At 43.8% G+C, this 27,636-nt stretch overlaps 1 protein-coding gene across 7 annotated transcripts; it reads right to left on the reverse strand.

Moving 5' to 3' along the window:
* Positions 1–4,100: 4,100 nt before the first annotated feature.
* PFKFB2 (6-phosphofructo-2-kinase/fructose-2,6-biphosphatase 2) lies at positions 4,101–27,636 on the reverse strand. 7 transcript variants are annotated; one of them, XM_037067200.1, is made up of 16 exons: positions 27,501–27,636; positions 26,209–26,316; positions 20,089–20,214; positions 19,507–19,627; positions 19,025–19,091; positions 18,829–18,903; positions 18,408–18,464; positions 17,345–17,469; positions 15,136–15,343; positions 14,595–14,741; positions 13,729–13,833; positions 12,635–12,764; positions 11,818–11,880; positions 11,489–11,553; positions 10,688–10,879; positions 4,101–4,285 (listed from the first exon to the last, which is right to left on the reverse strand). In XM_037067200.1, exons 2-16 carry the CDS (start codon positions 26,294–26,296, stop codon positions 4,223–4,225), a joined length of 1,632 nt encoding a protein of 543 aa, XP_036923095.1. In that variant the 5' UTR covers positions 26,297–26,316; positions 27,501–27,636; the 3' UTR covers positions 4,101–4,222. The 7 variants fall into 7 exon arrangements, with proteins under 7 accessions (XP_036923095.1, XP_036923093.1, XP_036923098.1 ...); XM_037067198.1 differs by lacking the exon at positions 27,501–27,636 and adding an exon at positions 27,343–27,482; XM_037067203.1 differs by lacking the exon at positions 27,501–27,636 and adding an exon at positions 27,343–27,481 and having other exon boundaries at positions 19,507–19,603.

Genomic DNA, 27,636 nt, shown 5'->3' on the forward strand with positions numbered 1-27,636 from the left:
CCTCACAAAATTCAGGTCAGCTTTTGCTGTTAAATAAGCTAAAAGAAAACTTTGTTTTCAAAGCTATTTAGATTTTGTGATTTCATAAGGGATTATATAATTACATGTATTATTATGAGTGTCCAAGTTTAGGTAAATTAATAAATGAGCATTGTAGGGCTCTTCTAGACCTTTGAATATTAAGTACAATTTGATCTAATCCAGATTGTTTTCTGGAGAACTAGGGTAATAGATCAGGTGCAGAAGTTATAAAACAGGGTGAATGATGCCACTCTCCAGCTTTCTACAATGGGCCCAGAGACTCTTTCCCATCCCATCCATAAATTCTCAAAAGGCAATGAATGAGAAAGGGGAGATCCTAGGAAGTCAAAACTGAATTTAAGCAATAAAGTAAGCAGATCACTGATAAAGAAAACCCAAGCAGGTCAACAAGACGTGCTCCAAATGTGGGCTGGATGGTCAATGAAGGTCATTAACCTTTTTGAGCCTAGGCCTCATGAGATTTGGAACGCTGCTTCCAAAGAGTATCTCTGCTTCTGAAATTGTGTCACTTAATTGCAAGATACATTCCTCTGTAGAATCTGACCTGGTTTTCACAGATAAGGTTTTGCATACAACAAGGGAATTTAAATGCCTTTGGGAATTCAGAAGGGAGTTCTGCCTGTAATGATTAAAATAACACAGCTGGCATGGGCTTCCTGAGAATAAAATAAGACTGTGCCTTGAAGTTTTTAGGAAAAAAAAATCACTCTCCATAATTACTATAACCCATTCAAATTCTTAAATATTCCACAAGGCCCAGCAAAAAAAAGAATGTGAGCATTTTAGAATTTCATATATTCTCCTTGTCTGCTTAAAAAAGTTAGTATCAAATGGATATCTCTTGACTTTTTTATGTCAAAGAAAGGGAGATGGTGAGTCTGTGTGTGTGTATTACCAAGCTCCTGGTTTTGTACCCTGCCATGCAGGGATGGGTTTCAGGAAGTTATGACCTCCAAAAACTGAATGTAAAACTTATATGTCAACCTTTTTCTGGGGAGTCTTTGGCTTTTATCAAATTTTCAAATAAGTTCAAGACAAAGAATATAGATTGGATAGTGCAAGATACATCAAGACCATAGTGCATGAAAATAGGCGATAGCCAGGCTGCCACAGGCAGGGTGAGCAGGGCTGTCACCAACCAGGACAAGCTAGTGAGCCTGAAGGCTGACCCTCCTAACAGTGAGTCCCCAGTGAAGCACCTGGAGAGAGTTAAGACATGCTGTAATAAATAAGGTTACAGAAACCAAGCAAGTAATGGAGCACTTTCTGAAGTCACTTCCTAAGCCTGATATATTTGTTAAGTTTCCAGCTATATACAAAAATAGTACTATATTGTGTTTGTCGGGCCTTCACCATTCCAAATCTTATGGTTTACCTTGTTCTGAGCTATGGGCCTTGACAAAAACTCCATCTATGTCGAGATGGACTGCTCAGTAAGGGTGTTCATTCACCTATTTGTAAAACAAGGTGAATGACACCACGCCCTCCCCGCCTTCTACAAATGAGGGGCTGATTGCTGAATAAGAAAACATTTGCGAAGTTGCTTAGCAACCTAAGGAAATTACACCATTGACACCCTCATATTGTTACTCCTTCACATGTACTGCTAAAGCTCAGTATATTTAGCAATACTTATAACCACTGCCTCTCACTTTATTGCAAACTTGGAGAATTGATAAATCATTTTCAGCCCATCAGAGGGCTTGGACTATTGAACTTAAAATTGTTCCACTGTTATTATGAACATTTCATTTTATCTCTATTGCTACTGACCCTAAAGAAAGTGTTCAAAGTTCCTTTATCATAAACATTTACATAACTATTACCTAATCATGGTTTTGGTCAAGGTTATTCATAAAAGGGAAGGTATTCCCAATAGGAAGGGATGGGTTTCAGAATTGCTGTTTACTTTTTCCTTTCCAATAATAAACTCCAGGAAAAGGACAGGGACTTTAACTTAGCTATTACATGGCAACCAATAGGTGATCAATAAATTAATATAGCTTTAGAATGTCAATAATGCATGACTGCAATGATCCCACTGATATTTTGAAATGCAAATAAACTTGATAAAGGCAGGAGTTAACAAGTTAAAACCACAAGTTGAAAATACAATATATAATCTAGTAATTTAGGAATCATTTGAAAGAAGCTTGTTTCAAACATATTATGCACAATGTTATTAATATTTTGTGTCTGTACAAGGTACCAATGTTATTTTTTGTGTGATTTCAAAAGTTGCACTTTTAATTAAAAATAATTTTATTGTATTTCTTATTACAAAAACAATACATATTACATATTTTAGCATGATTTTATTTATCTAGGAGATACACTTTTCTTCAGAGAAATGCATCTCTTGATTTATAAATAAAAATCAATGAGCAAAAAAGTATTCAAAGAAATCCACTGTGCCTTAATATAGTCATTATCCTTTTAAAGAAGACAGATATCTATATTCTGAAATTTTAATTTAAGGTAACACTATGGACATTAGACTTGAATGCTCAAACTACCTCAATTTCTAGCCAAAATTGACGATACAAATTACCTTACATTCTGATTAAATACATGCAAACACTAATATGGGGACTTAAGAATACTTTACATGGATGAATAAATAACTAAATTAAAAAATTATCTGATCATCAAAAGACAGTGTATATAGATGCAGAAAGAAACCTGCATCACAAGAATAAAATCAGTACAGTACAGCATGTTATGAGCAGTCAGATGAAAATGACCTGCTACAAAGTGTGGTCAGGAGCCTTTCTGAAGGCAGCTTTGTGCATAGAAAATGAGCTTCTAGTTGCTGGATGCTGAACTGCCTGCAGCCCAGCTGATCACATCTCCAGTAACAGCCCTGTATCAACCACAGTATAAAAGAACCATTTGGGAAGAGCTACAACTCATTGCTTTTCTTCCTACTCACCCCCTGGCCCAGCAAGTGGACATCTGAGTGAAAAGAAAAAAACATGTAAATAGCTAAAAACTTACCATCCTTAAAAAATGATTTTGCTTGTAAGATATAATATCCCTTGGAGCTTCCATTCTCCTTCAGGAGTGACATATTAATATCATATCTAGAGACACATTTGCATATTTGACAACCACTGCTGTAAAGACTAATTAACTGGTTTATCTTTAAGGAGAACCCAGTGACTAATGCACTAAGGGCTTCGTTCTCCCCGCACCCCCAATGTTTTAGATGAGACAAGTAGACTTAGCTAGTAGACAACTAGCTAAGAGGCAGGCATCAGAAGGCCAGCTGCGTTTAAAGTCACAGCCACTGCCTTCTTGTACAACCACATCACGGTGACAAACCCCACGGAGGGGCACCTGTTTTGAAACCAAAAGAATTCCCTGATAGAGTTGATTCCCAAGGAACCTTCTTTACTTTTTCATGTGATATAAATGGCCCCTTGCCTTTCTCTCCAGCCCTCATTCCCAATCATCAGGTGTAAAGCAGCCACAAGAGAGAACTTAGAAGATGGGTATCCATTTGGGGGAGACTTGCAGACAGATCCTGCTCTTGAGGGGCCTGGAACAAGAAAAACCTCTCAACAAAAAGGCTGACGCTGTCATTCCTCTTCCATCACCACAGCAGAGACAGTTTAGGGACTGTATTTCTCACATAAAATTCACCTTTTACCTGGTGAATTTGCTTCTTTCCAATATGGCCAAAAAACTGAATGCTAACATGTGTAAATTGTCCTCTATCCTGCTCACCTGGAATGTATGCAGAGACCAGCTCTTACAACACAGAAAAGGCTTACTGAGTTCAGCCTTCTCACCTGGAAACAATTAAATCTCAAGCAGTGCATTTGCAGTGTAGGCAAAAAAAAAAATAGCCAGATAGAGCTAGTCACAGGTAGGATGTTAAATACCAAAACAGAAAAAGACTGACCAAATTGGGCAAAACCCAACAAAGAAATCATAAAAAAACTAACTGGCTCAGCCTGTTAAATGTTTTGAGGCACAAAGAAATGAAGTTTTCCCATGTAACTGATATTCCCATTAAGCACGAGGTGGGGAAATTTGGTGGTGTTTTCCAGGCCTTTTTTTGATGGTCCCAAATGTCCAATCCCCACTTTACTTCCTGTTCAAACCCAGGTGGAGCTGACATCCAAGACTTTCAGCAGATCCCGGTCCCCCAGGGAGGTCTGGTTTAGCTTCCGTATCAGGAGAGCGATGGGAGGGATGTCGGAGAGGAGTTGCTAGGCACAGCCTGCAAGGTCTCTGCCTAGGAGCCAGAGAGGAAGAGAAACAAAGCCATTACACCACCACCAAGTGTCAATAAAGGTACAGCAGAATCCCTCTCCGACCCTTCCACTGCTTCCCCCCGTCTCCGCCCCATCCCCACATGTGCACACAGACATGCACACACCCCTCTACTCTCAGGAGTTGGACACACTCCAGTGGCACAGTCACGGGCTTCCTTCCCAGAACAACCGACTTTCCTTGTGCCATGCTGAACCAGGCACGCCTTTCAGACCTGGACTGTAAGCCACATACCCAAGATGTGAGGTGAAAGGAGAGTATGTCGGCACCATCAGCCAAAAGGCCATGCCAAGAAAGTGACGCTGCAGTCAGAACTACTTGGCTTCTGAGGAGGGTCTCTGCCATTGCAGTTACCCTAGCCCATTCTGAAATCAGTCATCAGAACAGAAATCAACTTCTTCCCATAAACTGGGATATCATAGTTTAGCTTGTGAGAAATTCTTCCTTCTAGAACAGTGTTTCTCGAATGTTAAGTGTGCATTTGAATCACCAGGGAACCCCGTTAAGATGAAGATTCTGACTCAGTATGCCCAGGATGGAGCCCGAGAGTCTGCATATCTAATGAGCTCCAGGTCCTTGTTAGAGTAACAAAGAGTAAGGCATGAGAATGATAACAGAATTCTACCTGTATTCCCCCATCACAGAAGAACTTAAATACTGTTGTATTTACCTCTGGCTATAGCCACTGGCTATAACCTCTTTAGAAACAGGCAGGTCATATTTAGAAGGAACAGCCCACTAAATTTTAAGAGATCTCCAAAGTTTTTCTTTACAATAAATAGTGAGTTACATGTTATTAATGGGAGTCATAGTGCAATGTGGTCAAACGTAAGAGGTAATTCTTGTAAAGGTGACAAAAAGTACACACAACTCCTACAGAAGTTCACATGCTTTCCATAATGTCCTTCCCATCCTCCCCAGAAGGTGGTGACAGAGAGCCGTGCCTACACCAAGGATGCCAGCCATATTGGGAGCTGGCCTCGCCTTGAGGCCAATCACTGAACAGTGTAAGGCAAAGTTCTGGGGGTGGTGGAATGGGTGAGAACACAACCCAAAATACAAAACAAAAAACCCAGAAGCGTTCTGATAGGTTCAAGTTACTCAACAATTTTATTTACCCATTCTGCACACACACACACAAAACACATTTCAAATACAGTTATACACACCTTAGGTGGATCTGAGTGGCATGTTTTGATATCAGTATCACCAGACTAAATCAGAATGCTGTTAAGGACTTAAGTTGCTTCTTTCAATAGACCCGTGCCTAGGAAGTCAGCAGGGTAGATGTACTGCATGGGTTCCCAGTTGAGTCCATCCCCACTCAACCCAGCAGTACTCAGCCCACTCCCAAACCCTCCAAAGGGCAAAGTCGACGATTGATCCTTTGCTTTTGCCACAGCAGAACCATCACCATATCATAATGAGTTGATTTTGTTATTTCAACACAATTAAAAAATGTGCACAAGTAATTCAGACACAGAAACATTGAATAGTTAAATATTGGTCATAGATTCCCCGATGAAAGGCTTACTGGAAAGAATAATTTGCCACCTCTTAAAATCAATTTTTGAATGTAAAATTACCTTTGTGGTTTTGTTTATTAGAGAACAAGTGCCAAATGCGTATCACACTCCAACCAGCAGCCTTATCCAGTGGAGTGCTACATTCTATAAAAGAAAAGCTGTGGACACAGAAGTTCAGAAATGGGTGGTGAAAGCAAAATGCTACCTAGAAGCGGAAAGTGAAAAGGAGGACTTCAAGTAGAATAACAATTTTAGGCTTCAAGCAGGTGTGTCCTTAACAGAGTTTACAAAATGTCATACAAGTGACATGCAACCTTCATTTTCTACAAACTGATGAAACTTTGGCTGCTATTCTGAAAGCACTATTAACTTTCTCCTCAAGAAAAATGTGGAGTGTTTACTTCCTTTCAAACAGCATACAGACTTTACCAGAGTCAGTCAGTCAGCATATGAACCCTACTGGAGTCTGTCAGTCAGCATTACAGATCCTTTCAGATCCTTTCAGAGTCTGTCAGTCAGCCGGCACATAGCTAATACCACTATGTACACAGTCTTCTGGACACTATGAGTCTATATTAAATTCCTCAACATACTTCTGATGTCTACATCACCTCTATGAGAAGTAAAATATCAATCCTGCTAAACCTGACTCAATTGTTATATAATTTTTTTATTTAAAACACAAGCCAAAGTGCACACTGGGAAACCTGGGTAAATTCACCAAGTTTCTTGAAAACAAACAACCTGACTTCTGAGCTTAGTAAAACAATGAAATGTGCATAAGGCTATATAACCCAGAAATAGTTCTCTCCATTTTTAGACACTTTTTTCCTTGTCCTTTGACTACCCCAAGTACCCATAAGTTTCTCTGGAACTCAGATCTTCTGCTCACAGAAAATTCGTTTAACAATGGATTTATTTCCTAACAGCTATATCATGTTTCTTCAAAATGTCAGTACCTCTGAACATCAAGTGGGTTACAAAGAGGAAGAGCCAGAACCTCACAGGAACCATTTAACCATTCAGCCTAGGAATATACATTTCTTGGAGAAAAAAACAAAAACCAGAGACAGCCCTGGCTGGGTGGCTCAGTTGGTTGGACAATGTTGTCCACACACCAAAAAGTTGCAGGTTCCATCTCCAGTCGAGGGCACGTACGAGAGGCAACCAATTGATGTTTCTCTCTCATACCAATGTTTCTCTTTCTTTCTCTCCCTTCCTCTCTAAAATCAATAAAACATCCTCAAATGAGGATTTACAAAAGAGAGAGACAATGGTAAGACCACTTAGCACAAAGTTTTAAGAGTTTTAAAATATTTTCCTATTCTACTTTCCAAGTGAATGTGAAATACTCCTCTTAACAAAACAAAACCAAGACATTACGGATAATAAGTAAAAGCTAATTCAAATCTGAGGATTAGGAGGCAGAAAGAGAAGCTTTACATTGAATTTAGTTTTCATTTCTCTTTCAAGTATGTCACAGAATTCTCATTCAGCTCTTTTTTTATTGATTTGAGAGAGAAACATAATTTTTATCATTCCATTTATTTTTGCATTCATTGGTTGATTCTTGTATGTGCCCTGACAGGATCAAACCCACAACGTTGGCATATCAGGACAACACTCTAACCAACTGAGCTACCCAGCCAGGGCCTCATTCAGCTCTAAAGCAGTAATAAAAAAAAAAGAAAGAAAGAAAATGAATGTCAACTGTAACTGAAAAATAGAAAAAATATATAATATAATGATTTTCCTTTCCCCATTTTCTATCACTAGATAAATGCTAAAGCCTTCATCCATTTCTCCCATAATGAAACTGAAGCCTCAGCAAAAAAGCACTTTGGGGTCCACCCTTTCTTTGTAGGATTTGTGATATACATACAATCATAGTAATACTGATTTACTACCAATACCCAATCAAGTAAGAATGGGAGCGGAGCATAGGAAACAAAGATAGGAAGTAGGACTTGTCTACAGTTTAGAGCTCCATTCCATTTTATGTTCTTCTGGGTTCTTCCTGCTGAACCCTCTCTAGAGATCTTGCTCTAAAAACTGAAGAATGCTGAAGACCTTGCTGTTTTCAAACTGTAATTTCTTGTGTTCTATCTGAGAATAATAAGACCACCTCAGACTCCTCTTCTGAGGCAAGCAAACTAGCACAGGGGATAGTGCAGAGAAGTTATCCACAGGAACATTCCAGTGACCTATGGCTAATGCTGGGGCTTATAACAAGGTAACACAATGCGAGTTTGTTAGACACTTCTCCTCTCACTAGAAGTATGTAAAGGCCAAATCCAAAGTCTTTGGATCAAAATGCTCCTTCTTCTCATTCATTAACTCTGAATTACTCTCACAGCACAGCAGGAGGAAAGATGGAATGAATGCTCACTTGGGCTAAAGACACCACCAGCCAAGCAAAATAGATGAGGCAACTATCTAAAAGTACCATACACATGTCCTAGACCACAACTCATTCTCCCAACTCTTTTAGTCCCATGGTCAAGGATAAGAAAAAGGTCAGAAGTAATCTATATTCCACTTTAGTGTCCTCACTCACAAGGTGGTGTTCTTTCACAAATGCTCACTTATTATTAATTATATGCCCTGTTTCTAAAACAACTTCTTGGGACAAGTACCTTTCCTTCTACGTACACCTGCACCCCAACTCCCACCCAGCCCAAAGCCTCACAAACTGAGACACTAGGTACAGTTATGTAAATGGTAGACAAGAAGAGCACACCGAAGTAATTTCGAGCAGAATCTGGGCAAGCAGCCTTGGGGAACTCACTATGATGTTCTATTCAAGATACAAGAATCAAGGACTCAAGGACACCAGTCAGATGCCTGGGATGATAATCTTCCTCATCCTACAGGATTATCTCAGTACTTATCTCCAGGGTGCTTAAAATTCCCAGCTATTATAAAGGACATTTATTTACAGAGTGATTTCTTCCACATCACCCTTACCTATAAATGGTTTAAGATGGGACTAGAACCTAGAATAATACTCTAAAACAGGCTCCTGTTCTCAACAGCAGGAGGGGGGTTCACTTCATTCAATATTGTGATCTGCTAAACACCTAACTTCATGAGGGATTCAGAATTCCTGGGTTTCTGCTTTGTCCAAGGAACTACTATCCCAGTATTTGTTACCCAACTGCACAGAATGGAGAATGAACCTGGAGTATGAATTATAATCAACGGGGAAGATAGTTAAAGACAGGCACATGCGGGCCCCAACCCCAGAGATTCTGAGTGAATGTTAAGCCTCAAGGGGACCGGGGTATGTGTACCTTGCAAAAGTTCTCAGGGAGGTTCTAATGAATACTTCCAGATAAGAACCATGGCAAAAGGTCTATTACCAAAAGCAACTTTGGCAAACAGCTAACTTGTTCTCCCTGGTTACTTCTAAAACACAAATTAATGACTTTAAGATGGGGTCATCTCCCCTTTTTTTTCAATTTTTAATACAAAACAATGGAAACAAAAAAACTCTTGAGTACTCTAGACTTGCTTCTCAGAAAAAGGCCCATATATTCATATGTTCTGCATACCCATTTGGGGGGAGAAGTATGCTATCATGAGTCACCATGGGGCTAAGAATCCCTGCTGTAAACTATTCCTGTTTAACCCTACAGAGAAAATAAAATGACAGAAGTGAATAGGTAAATACAAGCAGTGAAGGACTATACTGCACAGGCTCCTCCAGACTCTTCAACTTAAAAAGGAGTGTTTTCAAAATTACGGGAGAATAATTCACAGCTCTAGTGAACTCTTCTCTGCCTTTTGACTTGAGCACTTCAAACATCAGTAGTGACTCCTGAATCAGTGGTGAGTGTCCACCTAAACAGCCCCAGAGGTCACTTGCTGGCAGTGGGTAGCAAAGAAGCTGGGAGCAGCAAAGAAAATGAATGACCTGCTCCAAAATAGCCCTGTAGCGGCTAGGGGCCCTTATAATGCCCTAAACTTCACTCCACAGCCTCCAAAAGTGAAGTGAAAAACACAAACCAAGATATTTCCCACATTCTCAGAGCCAGCTTCCCCCCCCCCCCCCGCCCCGGCATCAAAGCCTTAGGATTACTTCCCATGAAAGGACGCAAGAACTCTCACCCTATATCCACCTACTGGCTCCAGAGTGCCTGTGAATGTTCCGTAGCCTAGGCTGACCCTGTCAGGACATGGCTTGAGAGAAGCACGAGGGAAAAGAAAGGGTCCCCACCCTCCTCCACATCCATCTGGGCCCTCTGCTGAGAGAAATCAATGGCACCTGGACTTCTCTCTCCACAACCTTCCCCTCCCTCCTAGACAGACACTACAATGACAATGGCATGCATCACAATGGGCAACCCAATAGGGAGATGAGGGAGGGGGAAGAAAGCAGGCAGGTAAGAACTGTGAGCAAAGCACACCTCGAAGAGACAAAGGTAAAAGGAAAATGGGTTTCTGTGTCCCCCTCCACCCCACCCCCACTGTACCACCATAAGAACTTTAGTGACTTTAGACACCAGGGACTGAGAAGAACCAAGTGTACTGGCCGTGCTCAGCCTCAGCTCCAGGTATGCTGTCATCCCAAAGGTGATTATCCCTTTTCCTCCTCCTCCAGACCACCCAGAATGAGCACCTGTTCTCAAACACCCAACTCATCAATGTGCCCCTAAATGGGGAGATGTTTCACAATGCAGAATAGATGAGGTTGGTCTAAAAACACACGTCCTCATGTTCTGTGTTAAGATTCATGGTGGGGTGTTGAGGGTGGGGGGTGGAAGTTAAATGATTCTCTGGTGATTAGTGACAAGGGCAGGAGGCCAGGACTGGAGGGAAACACACAGTTACACCACCGGAATGCTGACTTGGCTCTTCGGCTGGTCGGCCCCTTCTTGCATGTCCAGGGCGCGGAGAGGACTGAGGGGCTTGAGGGGCCGGCTCCCAACACTGTAATTTCTTGGACGCCTTACTGTATTCGAACTGGACAGAGGTGTAAAGCTGTTCCTTCTCATCCTTACAGGGGTTTGGCTCGTGGGAAAGTTGTTCTGATTGGAAATGGAGGGATACCACACAGATGAAAGCCAAGACAAAAGCTCACTCATAAAGGTTAAATAACGCTTATAACCATGACTTCCTCCACCGCTACTCCTCTAGGACAGCGTCCCTCATAGGACGTGGGCCATGGCCTGGCCCCCTAGCCCCAGAAAGCCAAAGGGTTGTAGAAAGAGAAGCTCCTTGAGCATCATACTCCAAAGCAGTAAAGAGGGACAAAGAAAGGGACTTATTTAAGAACAAACAGATTAACAGGACAGACCTAGGAACAAACCCATACGTCTTCACCCTACCTTAAAGGTTCTTCTAAATCCTTCTTTCTAAGAGGTTCTCTTCCTGGGGGGATTTGCAATTCATTCCAGCCAAATACTTTGCATATTTAACTGTATTTCCAGGAGCTTGCAAGGTCAAGACTCATGAGAGAGGTACTAATCTTAAAAAATAGTAATTCCAACATCTCTTCCTTTTGGAAGTAAGCAGGCTATACAGGATATGAGTTCTGGACTTGTTTTTCTTTGGTACATAAAAGAAACCCCAGTGTCTTGATGCCAAAGTTTCAAAGACTCAGGAGCCTGTATGTTCACCTATAGGAAAATACTTACATCTGGCTTGTCACGGTGAGTGTTCACAGCTTCCACATTGAGTTTAATGGTTTCCACTTTGCACCCTAGGAAAACAGAAACAAGCAAAGAGACCTTCAGAGAAAAAGCTCAAAGAAAAATTCCTTAGTTTCAGTATGGGAAAGAATACTATGAAAGAATGCATACATTCCCAGATACATACATACATTTAAAAGTGGAAGGCACTGACGGAACTCTCCTGGTATACAGGGGTGATGAAGTTGCACCTCTACACAAACTTCAAAGAAAATTCAAAAATCCTGACCTTCTTCAATCCCCACCACCTGCCCAGCCCCTAAACTCATAGTTACCGTAGGCCACAGGGGTAAGTCTGAAGATGGTATGAAGAGGGCACCTCAAGTACGGTAGCTCATCTGAAAGCAGAAAGACCAGGTGAGGGAAGACTCTTAGTATGGAATATGGGCAAGCTAGTGGAAGAAAGAATCTAAGGAGCTCATGGGTTTTCTTTACCTTGATCTACTTACACATCTCCTCCTCTAACCCCCAAACAATTATCAAGACGGCCACCAAAGAAGCCACCCAAGCTACCAAATGGCTGAGGAAGGAAATAAGTACATCTTAGATCCTTCCACGCAGACAAAACAGGAGTAAGTGCTGCAGCCAGGACCCCACGGAAAGGAAGCTGGTGGCACACCAGGATCCACCAGAGGCCAACCTGTGGGCTGCCCAGCAGATCAGGTAGGTCAGGAAAGGAAGTGTCAGAAAAGGCAGCAGCACTTCCTTTGGGCTCTACCCAGAAACTGTCCTACCCTGAATCCAAAGGATGGAGATGCTTCTAAAACACCACCCTCCTTGTAGTCAAAGGAGCAAGCTGGAAATATCCAGCTTCTCTGATGCTTCCAGGAGTGTCAGCTCAGTGCTACCCTTTAGCCAAGCGGGACTGAGGAGTTCCAGCAGCAACCATTCTCTACTGGGGGCATTTGTACCAGCAGCATCAATTCGGCAAATAGTTGGCCCAGTGGCTGCTGGGAGCCCCATACTGCTGCCTAAAGAATGTACTTGAATTTGAGTGAAAGAGGGAGAGGTCCAGTTGCCAGGGATCCTGGTGCTATCCCAAGTCTAGTCCCCTCCCACGAATATGTCCCCCAGCCTTTCCCTCAATGGCACCTGCACCCTTATCCAAGAAGTAGGCCAGGAGACAGCGCATGACCGCCTGGTGGGAGATGACGAGGACGTTGCCCTGGCGCTCCAGCTCCATGATGACAGGCTCCAGCCGCTGCACCAGGTCCTGGTATGACTGTGGGGGGAAGTAGGGCAGGCTGGCAGGGGGCCGGGTGCAAGCTGGCAGCCAAGTCAGTGGCTGCATCCAGAGTAATGAGGCCACTACTCCTTCATCCCGGGCTGGCTTTCTTCCTGCAGGTTCAGCAATTTCAGGTCGCCTGCTAACCCCCCCAACCCTGGTATCTCTTAAGAATATTCAGACCTTTCGAGAGTAACATTCACACTGAAAAAACTAGAGCCAAGAAGAGAAAATCTGAATTCAGCATGTTTTCCCCCCAAAACTAGGCAAAGTATAAGGCGACAAGGGGCTCTCAGGAGTTTCCTGGACCTCTGTCACACTGTTTACTTACCTTTGCCTCACACATCCCTAACTATGAAGCCACTTAGACCAGGAAACAGCCCAAAACACTGAAGATGATAAGGAAATCATTCACAGCCCATATATTTACTTAGTATCCACACCTTGAGGTGTGATTGAGGAGGCGGAATAAAAAGAAGTAAAAAGATCATTACAGATGATGTGTTATAGAACTGTACACCTATATAATTTTATTAACTAACATTGCCCCAATAAAGAATAAAATACATAAAAATTAAAAAATACACCAAAGATCTAACAACTGAAACCACAGGAATACAAGAGTATTTTAAAATATTATGAACTATATGCCAACAATTGGATAATCTGTAAAAAAATTTAAAAAATATAAACAAATACAATGGAAGATCATATTGATTCTACAATATACCAAATACTGTATATCTTGTCCATCTTTTCCCTAGAGATCTTTACAAATTAATGAGGCATCTGACTGCCTAAGCTGAATTAAAGACAGTATGACCCAGGGTGGGAGGATAAACTAAATGATGACTTAAGTATGCTTTCTAGATCCCCAAAACTGTATTCAATCCTTTCCCCAAATTAACCCTAAACCCCCAGCACAGGGCTGGGAAGTCACCCCACATGAAGGGAATCTCACCTCCCCACCAGGATATCGATACAGGTACTTCTCTTGATCTCGAAGCGCAAACTCGTCTGGGTACTCCTTCTCAATCTCTGCATAGGTCATCTCCTCACATACGCCCTGCAAGGCACCACACAGGCTTACAGAGGTAGACTGATCCACACAGCCCCACCCAATAAGGAAGACGACACTGAAGAATACTAGTTTCTTACTACGTGCCAGGCACTGTGCCGGGTCCTTTCATGTCCTGCAACTGACTGGTCAGGGTGTCTGGGACTGGCAGGGTGAGGCCCACTGCAGAGAGGAGGCGGCTTCTCTAGCATAAGCTGCCACTTTCTCCTACTACTGTGGGGAATTTAAAGGTCAAGAAAAGTCAGCAGGACAAAGGGAACAGGGAGCAGGGAAGGAGGAGAAACTGAAAGGACTCGAAACTTCCTGCAGAAGGCATAAAAGCGTACAGAGGAAGAAAAGGAAATGCCTACTTTTGTGCTCAAGGACAGAGAAAACCAAGAAAAAATTTGGAAAGGACTTTTTCAGAATAGTTGGCCAAATGATCTAAGCAGAAATTAAAGAAATGAATGTTGTTAGCTATTTCCTTTTCCCAGGAAGAAAATACACCAAGGAACCAAGTGGAGCTCTACTCTCCCCAGGCACCCAAAAATTGGTTTGGGTCCCATTTTTGGCACAGATGCTCAAGCAGACAGGAAGCCCTAATTAGGGGTGCAATTGTTCCTGCTTCCTCCCAAACCAGCCATAGTTTCAGCTTCCTCAAAGTTTCTACTTGGTGGTTCTAGTTTTTAGATAAAACTGCCCACATTGTGACTCCTGAAAGTTCCTGCCTGAACAGGAGACCATACTGGCCATCAAAACTTTCTACTCACAGCATCAATCTCATTCAGAATCTTCCACTGCTCATAGGTCACCCCCAGGGATTCAGCAGTCTGGATAGTCCTCTTCAACTGGCTGGTCCACACTTTGAGATCTGCTATCTCCTGCTCTTCCAGAAACTTCTTTAGAGCTTGGGCAAACTGGGGTTTGGAATAAAAATTTTTTAAAAGAAAACACACACACACACATACACACAACTGTTAACTCAGCCTATAAGGGCCAATGTGTATGACTGCAGTCAAAATCTGGAAGATGATACAAGCAATTAACCCAAGCTGGAAACCAGTGTCAACCAGAGCACCCTATACTCTGCTAAGCACACAAGTTGTACCCAATAAAAACCTGATGGTTGAGCTACCACAGCAGAAATGGTTCCAAGTAATCCACACTTCAATACAGAGCTAGAATCAGTGGACAAGAAAATATGTTTAGCATTTGCTTGACCATCCAAAACCACATCCTGATCCTAAGCCTTGGTGGAATTTAGGAAAAACTCTAACCCTAGGAAATTCGACCTGCTGGCTAACTACTCACCTGTTTTCCCCGCACGGAGAGGCCAGAGTCACCCCCAATCTTCCCCAAGAGATTGAACTCGCTCTCTCCATGCCGGCAAAGGTAAATGGTGCGGGGCTGCACGTGGATATTCATGAGGTAGTAGACTATCTTGCTCTGGATGTAGTCCTGGACTCTGTTCACTAAAAACCGCTGGCCCACATTTATCACCTTGATGAAAGAAAGATCCCTGATGGAAGAAAAAGTCCCCTGGTATGAAAATCTGAGGCAAACAGTAGCAGGAGAAAGGACTCCACAGATACTCACAAGCTGACAGCAGCTCTCCCTCCCCTCCGGCTGCAGCCCCACCCACATTTACGAAGCAGAATGGTAAGAGCTGAAGTGCTCCTCAGAACTAAGATGAACAAAATCTCCCAAACTTCTGGTCTGCCCCTCAGTGCCTACACTCTATCACGAATGTAGTAAGTATGATAAACAATTCAGGCTTCCCCTCAGGGGCTACACTAGATGACCTGAAGGTTTTGCTAACCTTGAAATTAGGTGAGAAGCACAACCCCCACCTGGGGCGGTGGAGACCTGGCCAGAGTGCAACATCACCAGTAAGGGGGCAGGGGGCGGGGGCAGGGGGAGGCAGAGGCATGGAGGTCTCTGTGCGTTCCCAGCACCTACCTAAATCATGCCTCTCTCAAAGGTACTTCCATGGATCGTGTGCTCTGTGGCCACCATGGAATTTACCTCATTATAAAAATAATAAGTGTTTATTCCAAACAAGTTTCAAAAATAAAGGGAGAATGATGTGGATAAAAATCACCCATAAACCTACCAACAGAGAGAACATCTATAAACACACACAGACACATACACATTCTCCCAGAATATTTTACTGTGTAGGACTTTGGGGGTAACTAAAGTATATACTATTATGCCATGTCTAGGGCAGTGGTTTTCAACCTCTGTATAAAGAATACCTCCAGCCATGGCTGGTGTGGCTCAGTGGACTGAGCGCTGGCCTGGGAATCAACAGGTGGCTGGAGAATGATTCCCAGTCATTCAGTGTGGGGTGTAGGCCAGCTCCCCAGGTGGGGGCGCAGGGGAGGCAACCACACATTGATGTTTCTCTCTGTCTTTCTCTCTCCTTTCCCCTCTCTCAAAAATAAATAAATAAAATCTTTTTTAAAAAACCCTCCAAATAGTAACATTCTGGGTGGCCCCTCGAAGGAACTGACTCAAAGCAGACCACTGAAGTGATTAAACAGTGGGTTATGTACACTTGTCTCCTTTGCTTGGCTACAGGGCTGTATTTGTATTTGAACAGAGCTGATAACTGCTCTGACCACTTCCCTTTTCAAAGGCCACATTCTCATAGCTTTCCATGTGCACACATCTTTCTTCAAATTGAACTTGACATTTTGCTATGGCTCCTATACCTCACACATATCAACTTAACCTACACTGTATACCACTCTGCTGTCAGATGCTGCCACGGTAATGACAGCTAGCACTGATCAGACACTTCCCTAAGCCAAGCATGTTGCTGAGGACTTTACCTGTTTTACTTATATATGTAATATGTTATCTGTTTTCTGTTACAGATTACACATAACAAATAATATATACTGCATGCATATACATGTGTATGTTTTATATGTGTATTGTTACATATCTATATGTACATATAATGTATAACACGTGTGTTAATATATAATACACTTTTTAAATTTATCAAAAACTGATGATACAGTTCTAAGGGGTGTCCTACAATACCCTAGCTCAAAATTTATGATCTAGAGCAATGCTTCTCCACCGAGGGTGATTTTGCTCCCCAGGGACATTTGGCAATGTCAGGATACATTTTTGTTTGTCACAGGTTGAAAGTTACTGGTATCTAGTGAGCAGATAGGCCAGGGTGCTGCTAAATATCCTACAATGCACAAGACAACCCCCAACTACAAAGAGTTACCCAGTTCAAGATGTCAATAACACTAAGATTGAGACACCCTGCTCTAGAGGACAGAGAAAAAGATTGATGATTAAAAAAAAACAAACTTCAGGGTGCAAGTATAACATGTAACCCACAAAGAGGCCACAAATCCACACCTTGTTTCTCTGGAGTGATAGAAACACTATGGGGCTGGAATGTCAGAAGGAAGTTTGGAGACAGAGAGAGAGAGGCTCTTTTCTCAAATGAGATCCCTATTTATGCCCTTTGAGCCATGGCCTTAAACCTTACTTGTCATAGTTGTCTGGGTCAAGGGGTCGATAGGTGACTTTGTAGCACTCAATTCTCTTTAGGAAGTCCTCCATCACATTCTCCCTGTTCCTTTCAGGGTAATCAGGGCTTGACACCTTCACTTCCTGGAATCACAGAAGAGCAGGACCTGGTCAGAGGTCTGCCTTCAATAGCCCTCCTGCAAATAGGCACTGCTAAATAAAGAAAAGGAAGTCTACAGTAGTGGCGTTTCACTGCAGTGCTGGCAACCCCCGTTCTCTGAGCACCACCCCCACATGGTCCTATGATCCTGGCAACCAAGAAGGGAAAGACAACTGGGGAGTCATGTGCCTGTCCTTGGCTGCAGCACAGTGGCTATCATGCAGCCGAAGCTGCTACTGGTTCCCAACCCCTTCTTTTATCTTCCTGGGGAAACAGAATGTGCTTCAATTTCTCCCCAGAACCATTTAGAATAGGCTGCTTGACTTGTTGCATGCCTGCTTTGGACCAGATGCCTATTTCTTAGAACTTTAGACCATCACAAGTTCCCATGTTGCTGGGACAGCATCACAATACCGTGCAAGGATGCCTACTCGGCACAGCACAACCCATCAAACAGGCACTGGTTTATACTGTGCCCACATGGGGCATGAGGCACTCAGTGTGGGTTGAGCATTGGCCTGACTGGTACACAATGGCTGGGCTGATGACCTTCCTAGAAGGTGACATCTACCCCTGACAGATAATGAAAAGTCTGGTCTATTTTTTAAAAACTCCTAGGTCTCAGTATCCAGCTAACACCCAGAACACTGGGCTGGAAATCCTACAATCTAAATTTTGGTCTCCATTCAACAACTATTCCATACTTTACTCGTCAAAGCCTCAGTTCCCTCTCCCAAGAATGTGGAAGTACAAAATGGCGTTCTGGCAGATCAAACAGATCAGTCAGTGATGTTAAACTTGTCCATTTCTTTCTTTCATTACCCAGCTGACTCTCCCCCTCCCCGGCCCCCTCCCCACCACACCTCCACACACAGAAGGCACACAGGGTAAAGAGGTGCTGGTATGCAGGAGCGTCACCCACCAGGATGTTGGCAGCAATGACATCAGGATCATCACAGACAGATTCCACAAAGAACACCTGGCCAGGAAGAGAAGGCAGTAATAAATGAATCAAAAATGGCCCAGCTGTTCATCAGGAGCACGTGCTCACACTTGCACCACCCCAGCCTCCGCATTCCAGAGGATTTTCTTTAATGAAAGTGCCTTCAAGGCCTCTTCATTTAAAAATAATTCTTACCACATCCCCAGGGCCTCAGACACACAGGCTAAGGGTCTGAGAAAGGACCCGCGAGAAAACACTCAAGAACTGGGGGCATGCCCCATACGGACAGAATCAGAGAGCCAACCTTGTCCTCGCTCGTCAGAGTCAGACAGATCCACACGGTCCTTCTAACTCCCACCCCCACTCATTCCTCTTTCTCCAGCATGAAGTCAGATCCTACCTTGAAGGAATTCTCCTTGGCAAAATTCAAAATCATGTCCCTCCTCTCCCTGGTTGTATTGGTGGCATCAAACACCTGGGAAGAGAGTCCACAAGGTAGAAGAGCAGGGCACAAGAAATGGGGTCCCACCCGGGCAGACCCAAGGTGAGGCTTGAGAGGGCAGAGACCAAGATGGGAAGAGGTAGGTAAGGCTTACCGCAATCTGCCCACTCTCCTCAGTGAGATACATCTTAACATCTTCCAGTGCCACGACAGCACACTGTCTGCCATGAGAGCAGAGGAAATCAGCAAGAGGAGTGCAGTGAGGCCAAGCTCAGACACAGCCCGAGACATGAGCAGTTCAGTTGCTGTAGAAGTCGCGCTCCTTCCTGCTTGGCTTTCTCACTGTTCAAAAACTTCCCTAACAAGACCCTTCAACTTCCCACTGAGATTTTTATATCCTCCTCCATCTTTTCCTTTCCCTTGCCCCATGCATACATCTTATCCTTCTGAAGGCCTAACCTATGAGTGTGCGTGTATCTCCCCAAGCCATTCTTCTACCCACCCAAGCCCAAAGTTGACCAGTCCAGAAAATAACTTTCACTTAAAATCTCCACAGGATATTTACTGAAAGGAAAACTAAGCCCCATCACACCCACTCTTGTGACGGCCAAGAAGGTGAGGCCTAAGAAGACTCACTTGCGGATCTTCATGGCCTCTTCATTGTCATGCCGGAAAAAGTCATAGGACTTATAGGACTTGACTGCTTCACGCCGATAAACCCCGAGATTAAACACTGCAGAAGACACCAACAAACACCCTTCAGCCGTGAAACAGTGCAATGAGGAGCACCAAAGGGAACATCCTGATCTAATGTCAGAGTGGCCAAGGTGATGAAAAAAGCACCAAGGTATGCTGGGAACAATACCAGATTAAGAGTTAAGTTGCACTCAAGTTCAGACTTACAGACCTCGGGGAAATTTTAAACTGAGTCTTTTTCAATTTCCTCAGCCACTTCTGCTATTTCACAGGGGTACTGCTAGGATTAAACAAGATGATATATATGTAAGGGCTTTGAAAATGTGAAGTGTATACTATCAAAGGCATTTTCTCACAACTAGGCCAGAAGGAAACAAGCCTGTGAACAGGGAGTAAATTCAATAAATCGGTAAGCAACTGCTACTGCTATTACAGGAGCACCCTGTAGCCTTGATGCCAAGAATAAACCCCCAGAGGCCTGTGACCATTTCCCTTCCCAAAGAATGAATGAGCTGCACCTACCTTTGGTGGGCACCCCAATCCAGTTGAGGTAGCGTGTGAGTTTCTTGGACACATAGGTTTTGCCCCGGGCTGGCAAGCCAATCATAACGATGAGAGTCGGGGAGTTGGTCATGTAGGACGCCCATGCTAGAACAGAATAGAAGTAAATGACTAGGGGCCAAGTGAGGTTCATGCACTGGGCTATCAACTTCATAGTTATATTATTATTTAATCCCCAGAAACCTCAGTGAGGCAATGGCCCAGATAGACAGGGAAGGCAAAGTGAAGAATTATCAGGCAATCCCTCCTGAAAGAGTTAAAGGATCATATAGACTTGCAGAAAGTTCCCAAAAGAAGAGATGTTTTTCCCACATGACCAAGGTCTTCACAGAGGTACCCAACGGGGAAACAGTTCAAAAGACAGTAACCATGGCACCTTGCTTAACACAAGAATGATGACACTGTATCTGGAGACCCTACCAGTGCAGAACTGAGCAGACTCCGATACAGGTCCAACAGAGTGTCTCAGCTGAGGACCTCACTTATCCCTTCAGAGCCACGGGCAGGAATTAGCTTGCCCACCACAAAAGAGCCTGGCTTCAAGTTGCTTAGGCCTTGCACTCAGGACATGATCTGAAGTCAGAATTTCTAAACCACAGTAAGATTTAGACTACTGTGGAAAAGCCTACTAGACACAGGTTCTGACTAGACCTCAGGAAGTTTTAGTAAAGCTTAGCCCACAAGGGCATCACAGCCAGCCTGCCTCGATGGCCCTTATGAAAGCAAGACAATTTAGAAGCAGGAATTGGCCCACCCTTCCTTAGGAAACTTGTTTTAGGAATACTCCTTTATCCACATAGGTCTCACTGGGCAGGCAGGGCAAACTAGATACTCAGAGTCAGTCAGGTGACTTGCCTCTGGACACACAGTAAGACATTAGGGAGAGCTGGAGCCTCCTCCGTGGCTTTTCCCCATAAAAAGACCCCATGATTTCTCTTCAGCTTGCTTGCTCACAGGGTCTGGCTCAGCAGGGGGGGTAGGTGAGGGCCCCCCACTGCTGCCAGCCACTCTCCTAGGGTCAAGGCCCAAATGAGGTCGTCTAGGAGGCTCAGACTCTGCTGGCGTCTCCACGTGAAAAGTGACGACAGGAGGGGGAAAAGAGCCACCTTCGCTCCCCAGCACCGCTTTCCCAAGGGCGCCCTGCAAGTTGTTGCTGCTGCTCTATCCTGGGACTAGGTGGCCCCATAAGGCTAAAATAGGGGCACTTGGATGGAAACTTCATCTTTTATCTGTTGGGAAAAGAACATAAAAAGATCTCGATGAAAGAGAGTTTCCTAGGGGTGTTTGGCATGAAGTACTCAGAAGCCAAAACACGGCCCAAGTGGTGAGGGAGGGATAGGTTCACGAACAGAGGGGGCCTGGCTTTTGCCCTTTACCCATTGTGCACATGGAAAATGCCTGGCCTGGGCTCCAGACGTGATTTTCACCTGTCCAAATCTGCAGCACTCACCCTGCAGCCTCAGCTAATGCTAATCCCTGACTTGTGACCCACGTCAGGCAGACCTGTCTACCTGGGATCAGCTGCCTCAGGTTTTGGTAGCTAAATCCTCCTGAGTCTTCACTTTCTCCAGCTCAGTGCCTCACTCTTCTCAATCCCCCATGATCTGGCTCATTACCTGCTTCTAGGCCTGCTTTGTCTCACCTTCCAGCCCATTAGGCACTTCCCCCAAAGATCCTGATACCCTCTCTAAGGCTGAAAATACACTAATACCTGGGAGGTAACCAGCTGCTCTGTGTTTACCAAACTGGACAGAGAGGGCTCAGACCAAAAGAAAACACAGGTCTCTAAGGTACCCCCACAGTGCCCCCAACCACTACACTTCCTGCTTCTGCCCACAACACACCCACACACATTGCCAACCAGGATTTCTCATTTTCCGGAATACAACTAAATTACACTTCCTATCTAAAATTGCCACATGAGCAGAACTAGGAACATACTGTTCTGCCTATTAAAAAATAAAACCTGGGAGGGACTTGGGGGGTGGTGCTGGGATGGGAGTAAAAGACAGAAAACCATACTTGAACAATTAAAATTAAACAAATAAATAAATAAAGCCACCAACTTCATTTCAGTATTTCACACTGATTAATTCCAGAGACAATATGACACATCCGCTGGCATACAATGGAAAGTTGTTTCAATCCTGAAATTCTCTTCTACCTTCTTTAAACAAGGTTTAACTCACTTTCTCAATCTTAGACTTGTTTTCCCTTCATGAACACTTCGGAGGAGATGAGGGCTTGATTAATCTCTCTCCTATAGGCAGAAAAACTCAAGCTCAGAGAGGTGAAGAGCATGACCCACAGTAGAAAGTCAAGGTCAAGGACCAGGCTCTAACCAGACTCCTGGTTTCAGAATGGCCCTTCCAGCCCCAGGCACAAGCACTGGCCAGCAGTTTGAGCACAGCCATGCACTCAAACCAGTTCCTAAAGAGTGGTCCAGAAGGCCAATGGTTCTCAGCCTCTTCATGACCAAGGTCTTCTTCCACTGTTTGTTCTAAGTAGACCCAACATTTTTGGACACATGCTGTCCATTGTGTTTCATTTGTAATAGCTTATTTTTATTCATCAGAAGTCCTAAAACTTCCGGCCCTGGCTGGTGTGGCTCAGTGGATTGAGCGCCGGCCTGCAAACCAAAGATTTACTGGTTCGAATCCCAGTCAGGGAACATACCTGGGTTATGGGCCAGGTCCCCAGTAGGAGGCACAGGAGAGGCAACCACACAGAAGTCCTAAAACTTCCAACTATTTCCTACTATTTCCTTGGATAGGTACAAAATATCCAAGTTCTGCAGCAAAGCACCAAGAAAGTTAATGTTTTCATTAATCAGTGCAGCTGTTCTTTAAGTACTTGAAAACATTAAAATCAGTTCTTATTAAAGTACAAGTTCTTTAAGTACTTTGAAACATTAAAATCAGTTTACAATGACAGAACTTCGTAGGGCAGTATATTAATAATGCTGATCAACATTTTAAATGTATCTATCTTTTTTTATGATTTCTGTAGAAAAGTAGCTGGCACACACATGCAATAGTGTGTGCAGTATTGTTTGTGATGGTGGAAAACTAGAAACGGCAGTGTCCATCAGCGGGGGACTGGCATATCCATACAATGCAATACTGTGCAAAATGAGGTAAATCTGGATGTACTGACATGAGAAAAAAATGTCCCATACATTTTTTTAAGTAAGTTTTAAAAGGGAGAAAGAGAATGGCAGCACAACCAAATATGTACAGTGTGAACTGTTTTTCATTAATAGGATATACCAGAATAAGATGCTGGAAAGAATTAGACTTTCTAATTGTGAGGGAGAAACTGTGAGGGATTTTTTACTTTTCACTTGCTCTCTGTATTGTTTGAATAGTTTATGAACATGCATTGCTCTTGCAGCTAAGGGAAGGTACACATGGGAACTTGTCTGTCCCAGACCTATCAAAATACTAAAGAACAGATGAAACAAAGAGAGAAAGGCATGTAGACTTCTCCCCGCACACATCCCTGCTTTCATAGAGCCCTGATGGCAGCCATCTGAGCACCTTAAGGTGCTTAGCATTCTTTTAGGTTCCCCAAGACATATGGGGCTCAGTAGCTCAGGACCTTCTGGAACTGAGCTATGTACTGTTGAGGTCTATAAGGATGCTTAAGAATACAGATGCTTCATCTCTCAGCAATCCCACCTGCCATCTCTATCTAAAGAATTGGCAATAAAATACTTGTGTGAAACTGTCCCCAGAGGGATGAACTAGCAGGGAACACCTCGGCCATCACCGCTCCCTTTCACCCCACAATGCCTGGAGCTCCAGTAAGGTTCCTTTAGAGGTTTTGGCTCCCTAAAGTAATTCTTTCATCCTCCAGCTCACTCACTTCCTAGAGTCAAAGTCAGCCAACCCAGGTGTAATTAGCAGCAAGAGAATTATAGTTGAACTATTAATAAAGCAATTGGTGGGTGTGAACACTGAGCAGCCAAGTCAGCCTGTTCCAAGATATAGGCAAATGACAGAGGAAAAGGAAATGAACTAACACGTATTCTCACAACTGTATTTTTCCTTTGACTGTGCTCTAGCAGTCTCATAGTCTAACCAGAAGGGGAGAATGGGTTAAACAAAGGACAGTAGCTTTAGGATAAACCAAATGTTACCAGTGAGGCAGAACAGGGCGGAGCTCGGAAAGGAGAATCAGAGCCCAAACCAGGAATTAGAGTCCAGAAAACCTGAGACCTGGGATTACTGCTTCCTTGGCTAATCAAAAGCCCTCAAAGCAAGAAAAACTGCAGAAGAGTCAAGACAAGTAGGCGATTCCTTTGGAGAAAAAAGGACTGACACTAGGCATCGAGTAAGGTCAGAGACTGCCATAATTATCAACTCCCCCCCACACATACACATACCAGCTCTCTGCTCCCTTCTGAATCAAGTGTACCTCTCTTTGAGACGTGCATCTGTACCCCCAAACTGGGTTTACGATATGGTCAAACAAGAGGAGAAAGCATTCTTTACTGAAAATATAATTCCTCATAGAGTTCTTTTAAATAGTGAGCTCCCAGCACAGCATTTAAGTCTACAATTCAATTTTCATACAATGCTTCAAAAAACAAACACAACATGCAAATAGAGTCACCAGTAAAAAATAATGCCACTATAGCTATGTGCCCAACACTCTTGTAAATGCTTTCCTATATTTACTCATTTAATTTCCACATCACTCTGTCCCAGTTTTAAAAAGGAGTAAACTGAGGGATGAAGAAGATAGGCAAACTTGTTCAAGGACACACTGTTAGGAAGTATTAAATCCCAGCTTCAAATCCAAGCAGTCTGACTCCAGGGGCTTCTCTCAAACACCACAATATATTAGTTATCCCCAGTGGGGCATTTGCCCTCTGCAACTAGCTTCCTGCCCTGGCAGAGAAAGGAGACCCAAATCATAGAGGTACGCCAACCCCAGTATCACATCCCAACAACCTGCCTTGGCTACAACCCAAAGCCCCTCAAGCCTCTTCAGTGCCAGGTGAAAAGAGATTATCATCATTAATCACGAGACCGACAAGGGCATGACATCAAGGTCGAGACTCTGGAGAAAGCTTTGAACAAGAGAGGATTCCAGATCTCATGATGCTCGGGTATTTCCACCTGCTGATATATATAACCGCTGAAGTGAAAAGAGCTAACTGATAGGGTTCCAAAGGAAAATGCAATCTGGAAGCGTTGAGGAAGGCTTAGCATTCTTTTAGGTTCCCCAAGACATATGGGGCTCAGTAGCTCAGGACCTTCTGGAACTAATTCCATCTCTATCTAAAGAATTGGCAATAAAATACTCGTGTGAAACTGTCCCCAGAGGGATGAACTAGCAGGGAACATAGTTTGCAAAGTTCAAAGGCTAAATCTGTGAAAAAGTAAGTGCCCAAAACACAGTGAAAAGTTAAACGTTAGGGCTGATTCCACTGACAGCTGTAGAAATGAGCTATTTTTCCTATCTGCAGGGTTTTTTTTAAAGATTTTATTTATTTATTTTTCAAGTGAGAAGAAAAGATGGAAAAACAGGAGAGAAACATCGGTGTGTGGTTGCTTCTCACACGCCTCCAACTGTGGACCTGGCCCACAACCTAGGCGTGTGCCCTGACTGGGAATCGAACCAATGACCCTTTGCTTCCCAGGCCAGCACCCAATCCACTGAGCCAGCCAGCCAGCCAGGGCCCTATCTGCCATTTCTACAGTGAGCACCACCCTCACAATATGTAGCCCAAGAAACAAAGGCCCTGCATACTGGCATTTGGCCTTACCCACAGATTGTACTAATAATGTTTGCCCTAACCTTCAACAAGTGTGCAGATACTTCAGAAGACAGAGATTCAGTAAAACAAAGCAATAAGAAAACGCTGGGATACACCAGCAGTCTAGCCCCAGGGGCAAATATTTCGCTGGGTCTAGTTGTTTCAATCAGGAACTTTCCCTTGTAGACTCTTGTTTTAAATCCCATACCAAAGAATTATTCCCCACTCACCAGGCGGCAAAGTCTAGGATTACAACAATATTCCCAAGATAAAATTCAGGGAGAAAGCAATCTCTCCTTTCTGCCAGAACTTACAACATTTCTTCTCTGATATTCGAAGATTTGGGGTTTTTGTTTCACAGCTGCTATTCTGTTCTGAGGAAGATACATTATTCCCAGACATGGCAGCTCTTCAGGAAACGTCTGCAAGGGACAAAAGGGATATAAGAAAGGGAAGGAAGAAGACATCCTTCAAAACACTTGGGGAAGAGGATCAGTGTGGAAAAGTGAAAACACTCTGGGCCAAGAGTCAAGATCAGCCCTCTTTCTCCAGTTAATAGCTACAAGCCCAGAGGATAAGTCATGAACTCTGACCCCTCTGTTTCCTCATCTACGTATCAATACAGCACTAGAACAATGCGTTTATAATGCTGATTTGGGAGTTACATTCACATAAATTATTTCCCCAATCCTTCCAAAGATGGAAACCTATAGTAAGGCTACCATAATTACTTCTTCCCATTTTACAGACTGAAAAAGTGCCACTGAGGTCAATCAACTTAAGTGGCTCAATCCGACTTCCTTCCTGACTTCAAATTCTAGTTTAAGAACCTGGGGAGAGAAGTGGCAGTAGTTGGGGTGTGAGGTGGGCTGTGAACAGATAAAGTTCATTATCACAAAGAAATGGCTATCCAATGGTAGGATTCAGTCCTGCCAAAAATTAGAAAGTGGGAAAATATCAAACTTGTTTTCAGAAGGAAAAGTTGTAACTGGACACCCCATTTCTAGCACAGCACCTTCTCCGCGGTTCTTACTCTCAAACTCTTGCTCCGCACCCTCTCCCCATCTACTCGTTACAAAGTCTATAGAAGGAACACTGGGGCACAGAGGCGGTAAAAGACTTCCTCAAGGTCACCTACAGAATAAAGGTAAAATCCTGACTTGAAATGGGGTAGGAGAGCCCCGAGCTCACCCTCAAACCCAGATAAGGAACCCCTGAGGAAGGAAGGTCCTTTAAGGATATTGCACTGTTTTTCCACTGACCACTCAAATCCTCCATCCAAACACCAGCTGCGATTCCAAGTCTCTGAATGTCCATACTCCGGGCTAGGTCTGGGGGCCCGCACTTCCCCGAACAGCAAGGCACGCACCTCATCCGGGTGCACGCAGCCCCCCTCCTCCTGACCTCCCTGGGATCTTCCATGAGCTCTCTGCACAGCTGTCGCTCACCCTACGATCCCTAAAGTCCCTCCTGGCAGTGGCCCCGGCACTTCTCCCGTAACACGGCAGACAGGAGCCCACAGACTGTAGCCTGGGGCCCGGTACTCTGGTCGCCAGCAATTTTAGTGCCACAGCCTGGCTCCACCCACCCCCACGTCGGTGCTCACCTGGAGAGAATCATCGACCAATCCAGGGCCCACACACTCCAAAGGGCGGGGCTCAAGCAGAAATCCTCGCACCTTCTCCTGAAGGAGGATGGAACTGTGAACAGGACACGAAAGAGTGCGAGTTCCTGTTTCCCAA

This window comes from Sturnira hondurensis, unplaced genomic scaffold, assembly GCF_014824575.4.
Source record: "Sturnira hondurensis isolate 20B ecotype Veracruz unplaced genomic scaffold, ASM1482457v3 Scaffold0017082, whole genome shotgun sequence".
Lineage (NCBI taxonomy): Eukaryota > Metazoa > Chordata > Mammalia > Chiroptera > Phyllostomidae > Sturnira > Sturnira hondurensis.

What these genes read in the sequence shown, in the direction of transcription:
- PFKFB2 (XM_037067200.1), bottom strand. Translation starts at nt 26,296, where the DNA reads ATGTCTGGGAATAATGTATCTTCCTCAGAACAGAATAGCAGCTGTGAA. An exon ending in GAGGCCATGAAGATCCGCAA is followed by an intron (nt 19,092 to 19,506) that starts GTGAGTCTTCTT and finishes CTCTCATGGCAG; the next exon opens with ACAGTGTGCTGTCGTGGCAC. An exon ending in AGAGCCAAGTCAGCATTCCG is followed by an intron (nt 4,286 to 10,687) that starts GTGGTGTAACTG and finishes TCTGGCTCCTAG; the next exon opens with GCAGAGACCTTGCAGGCTGT.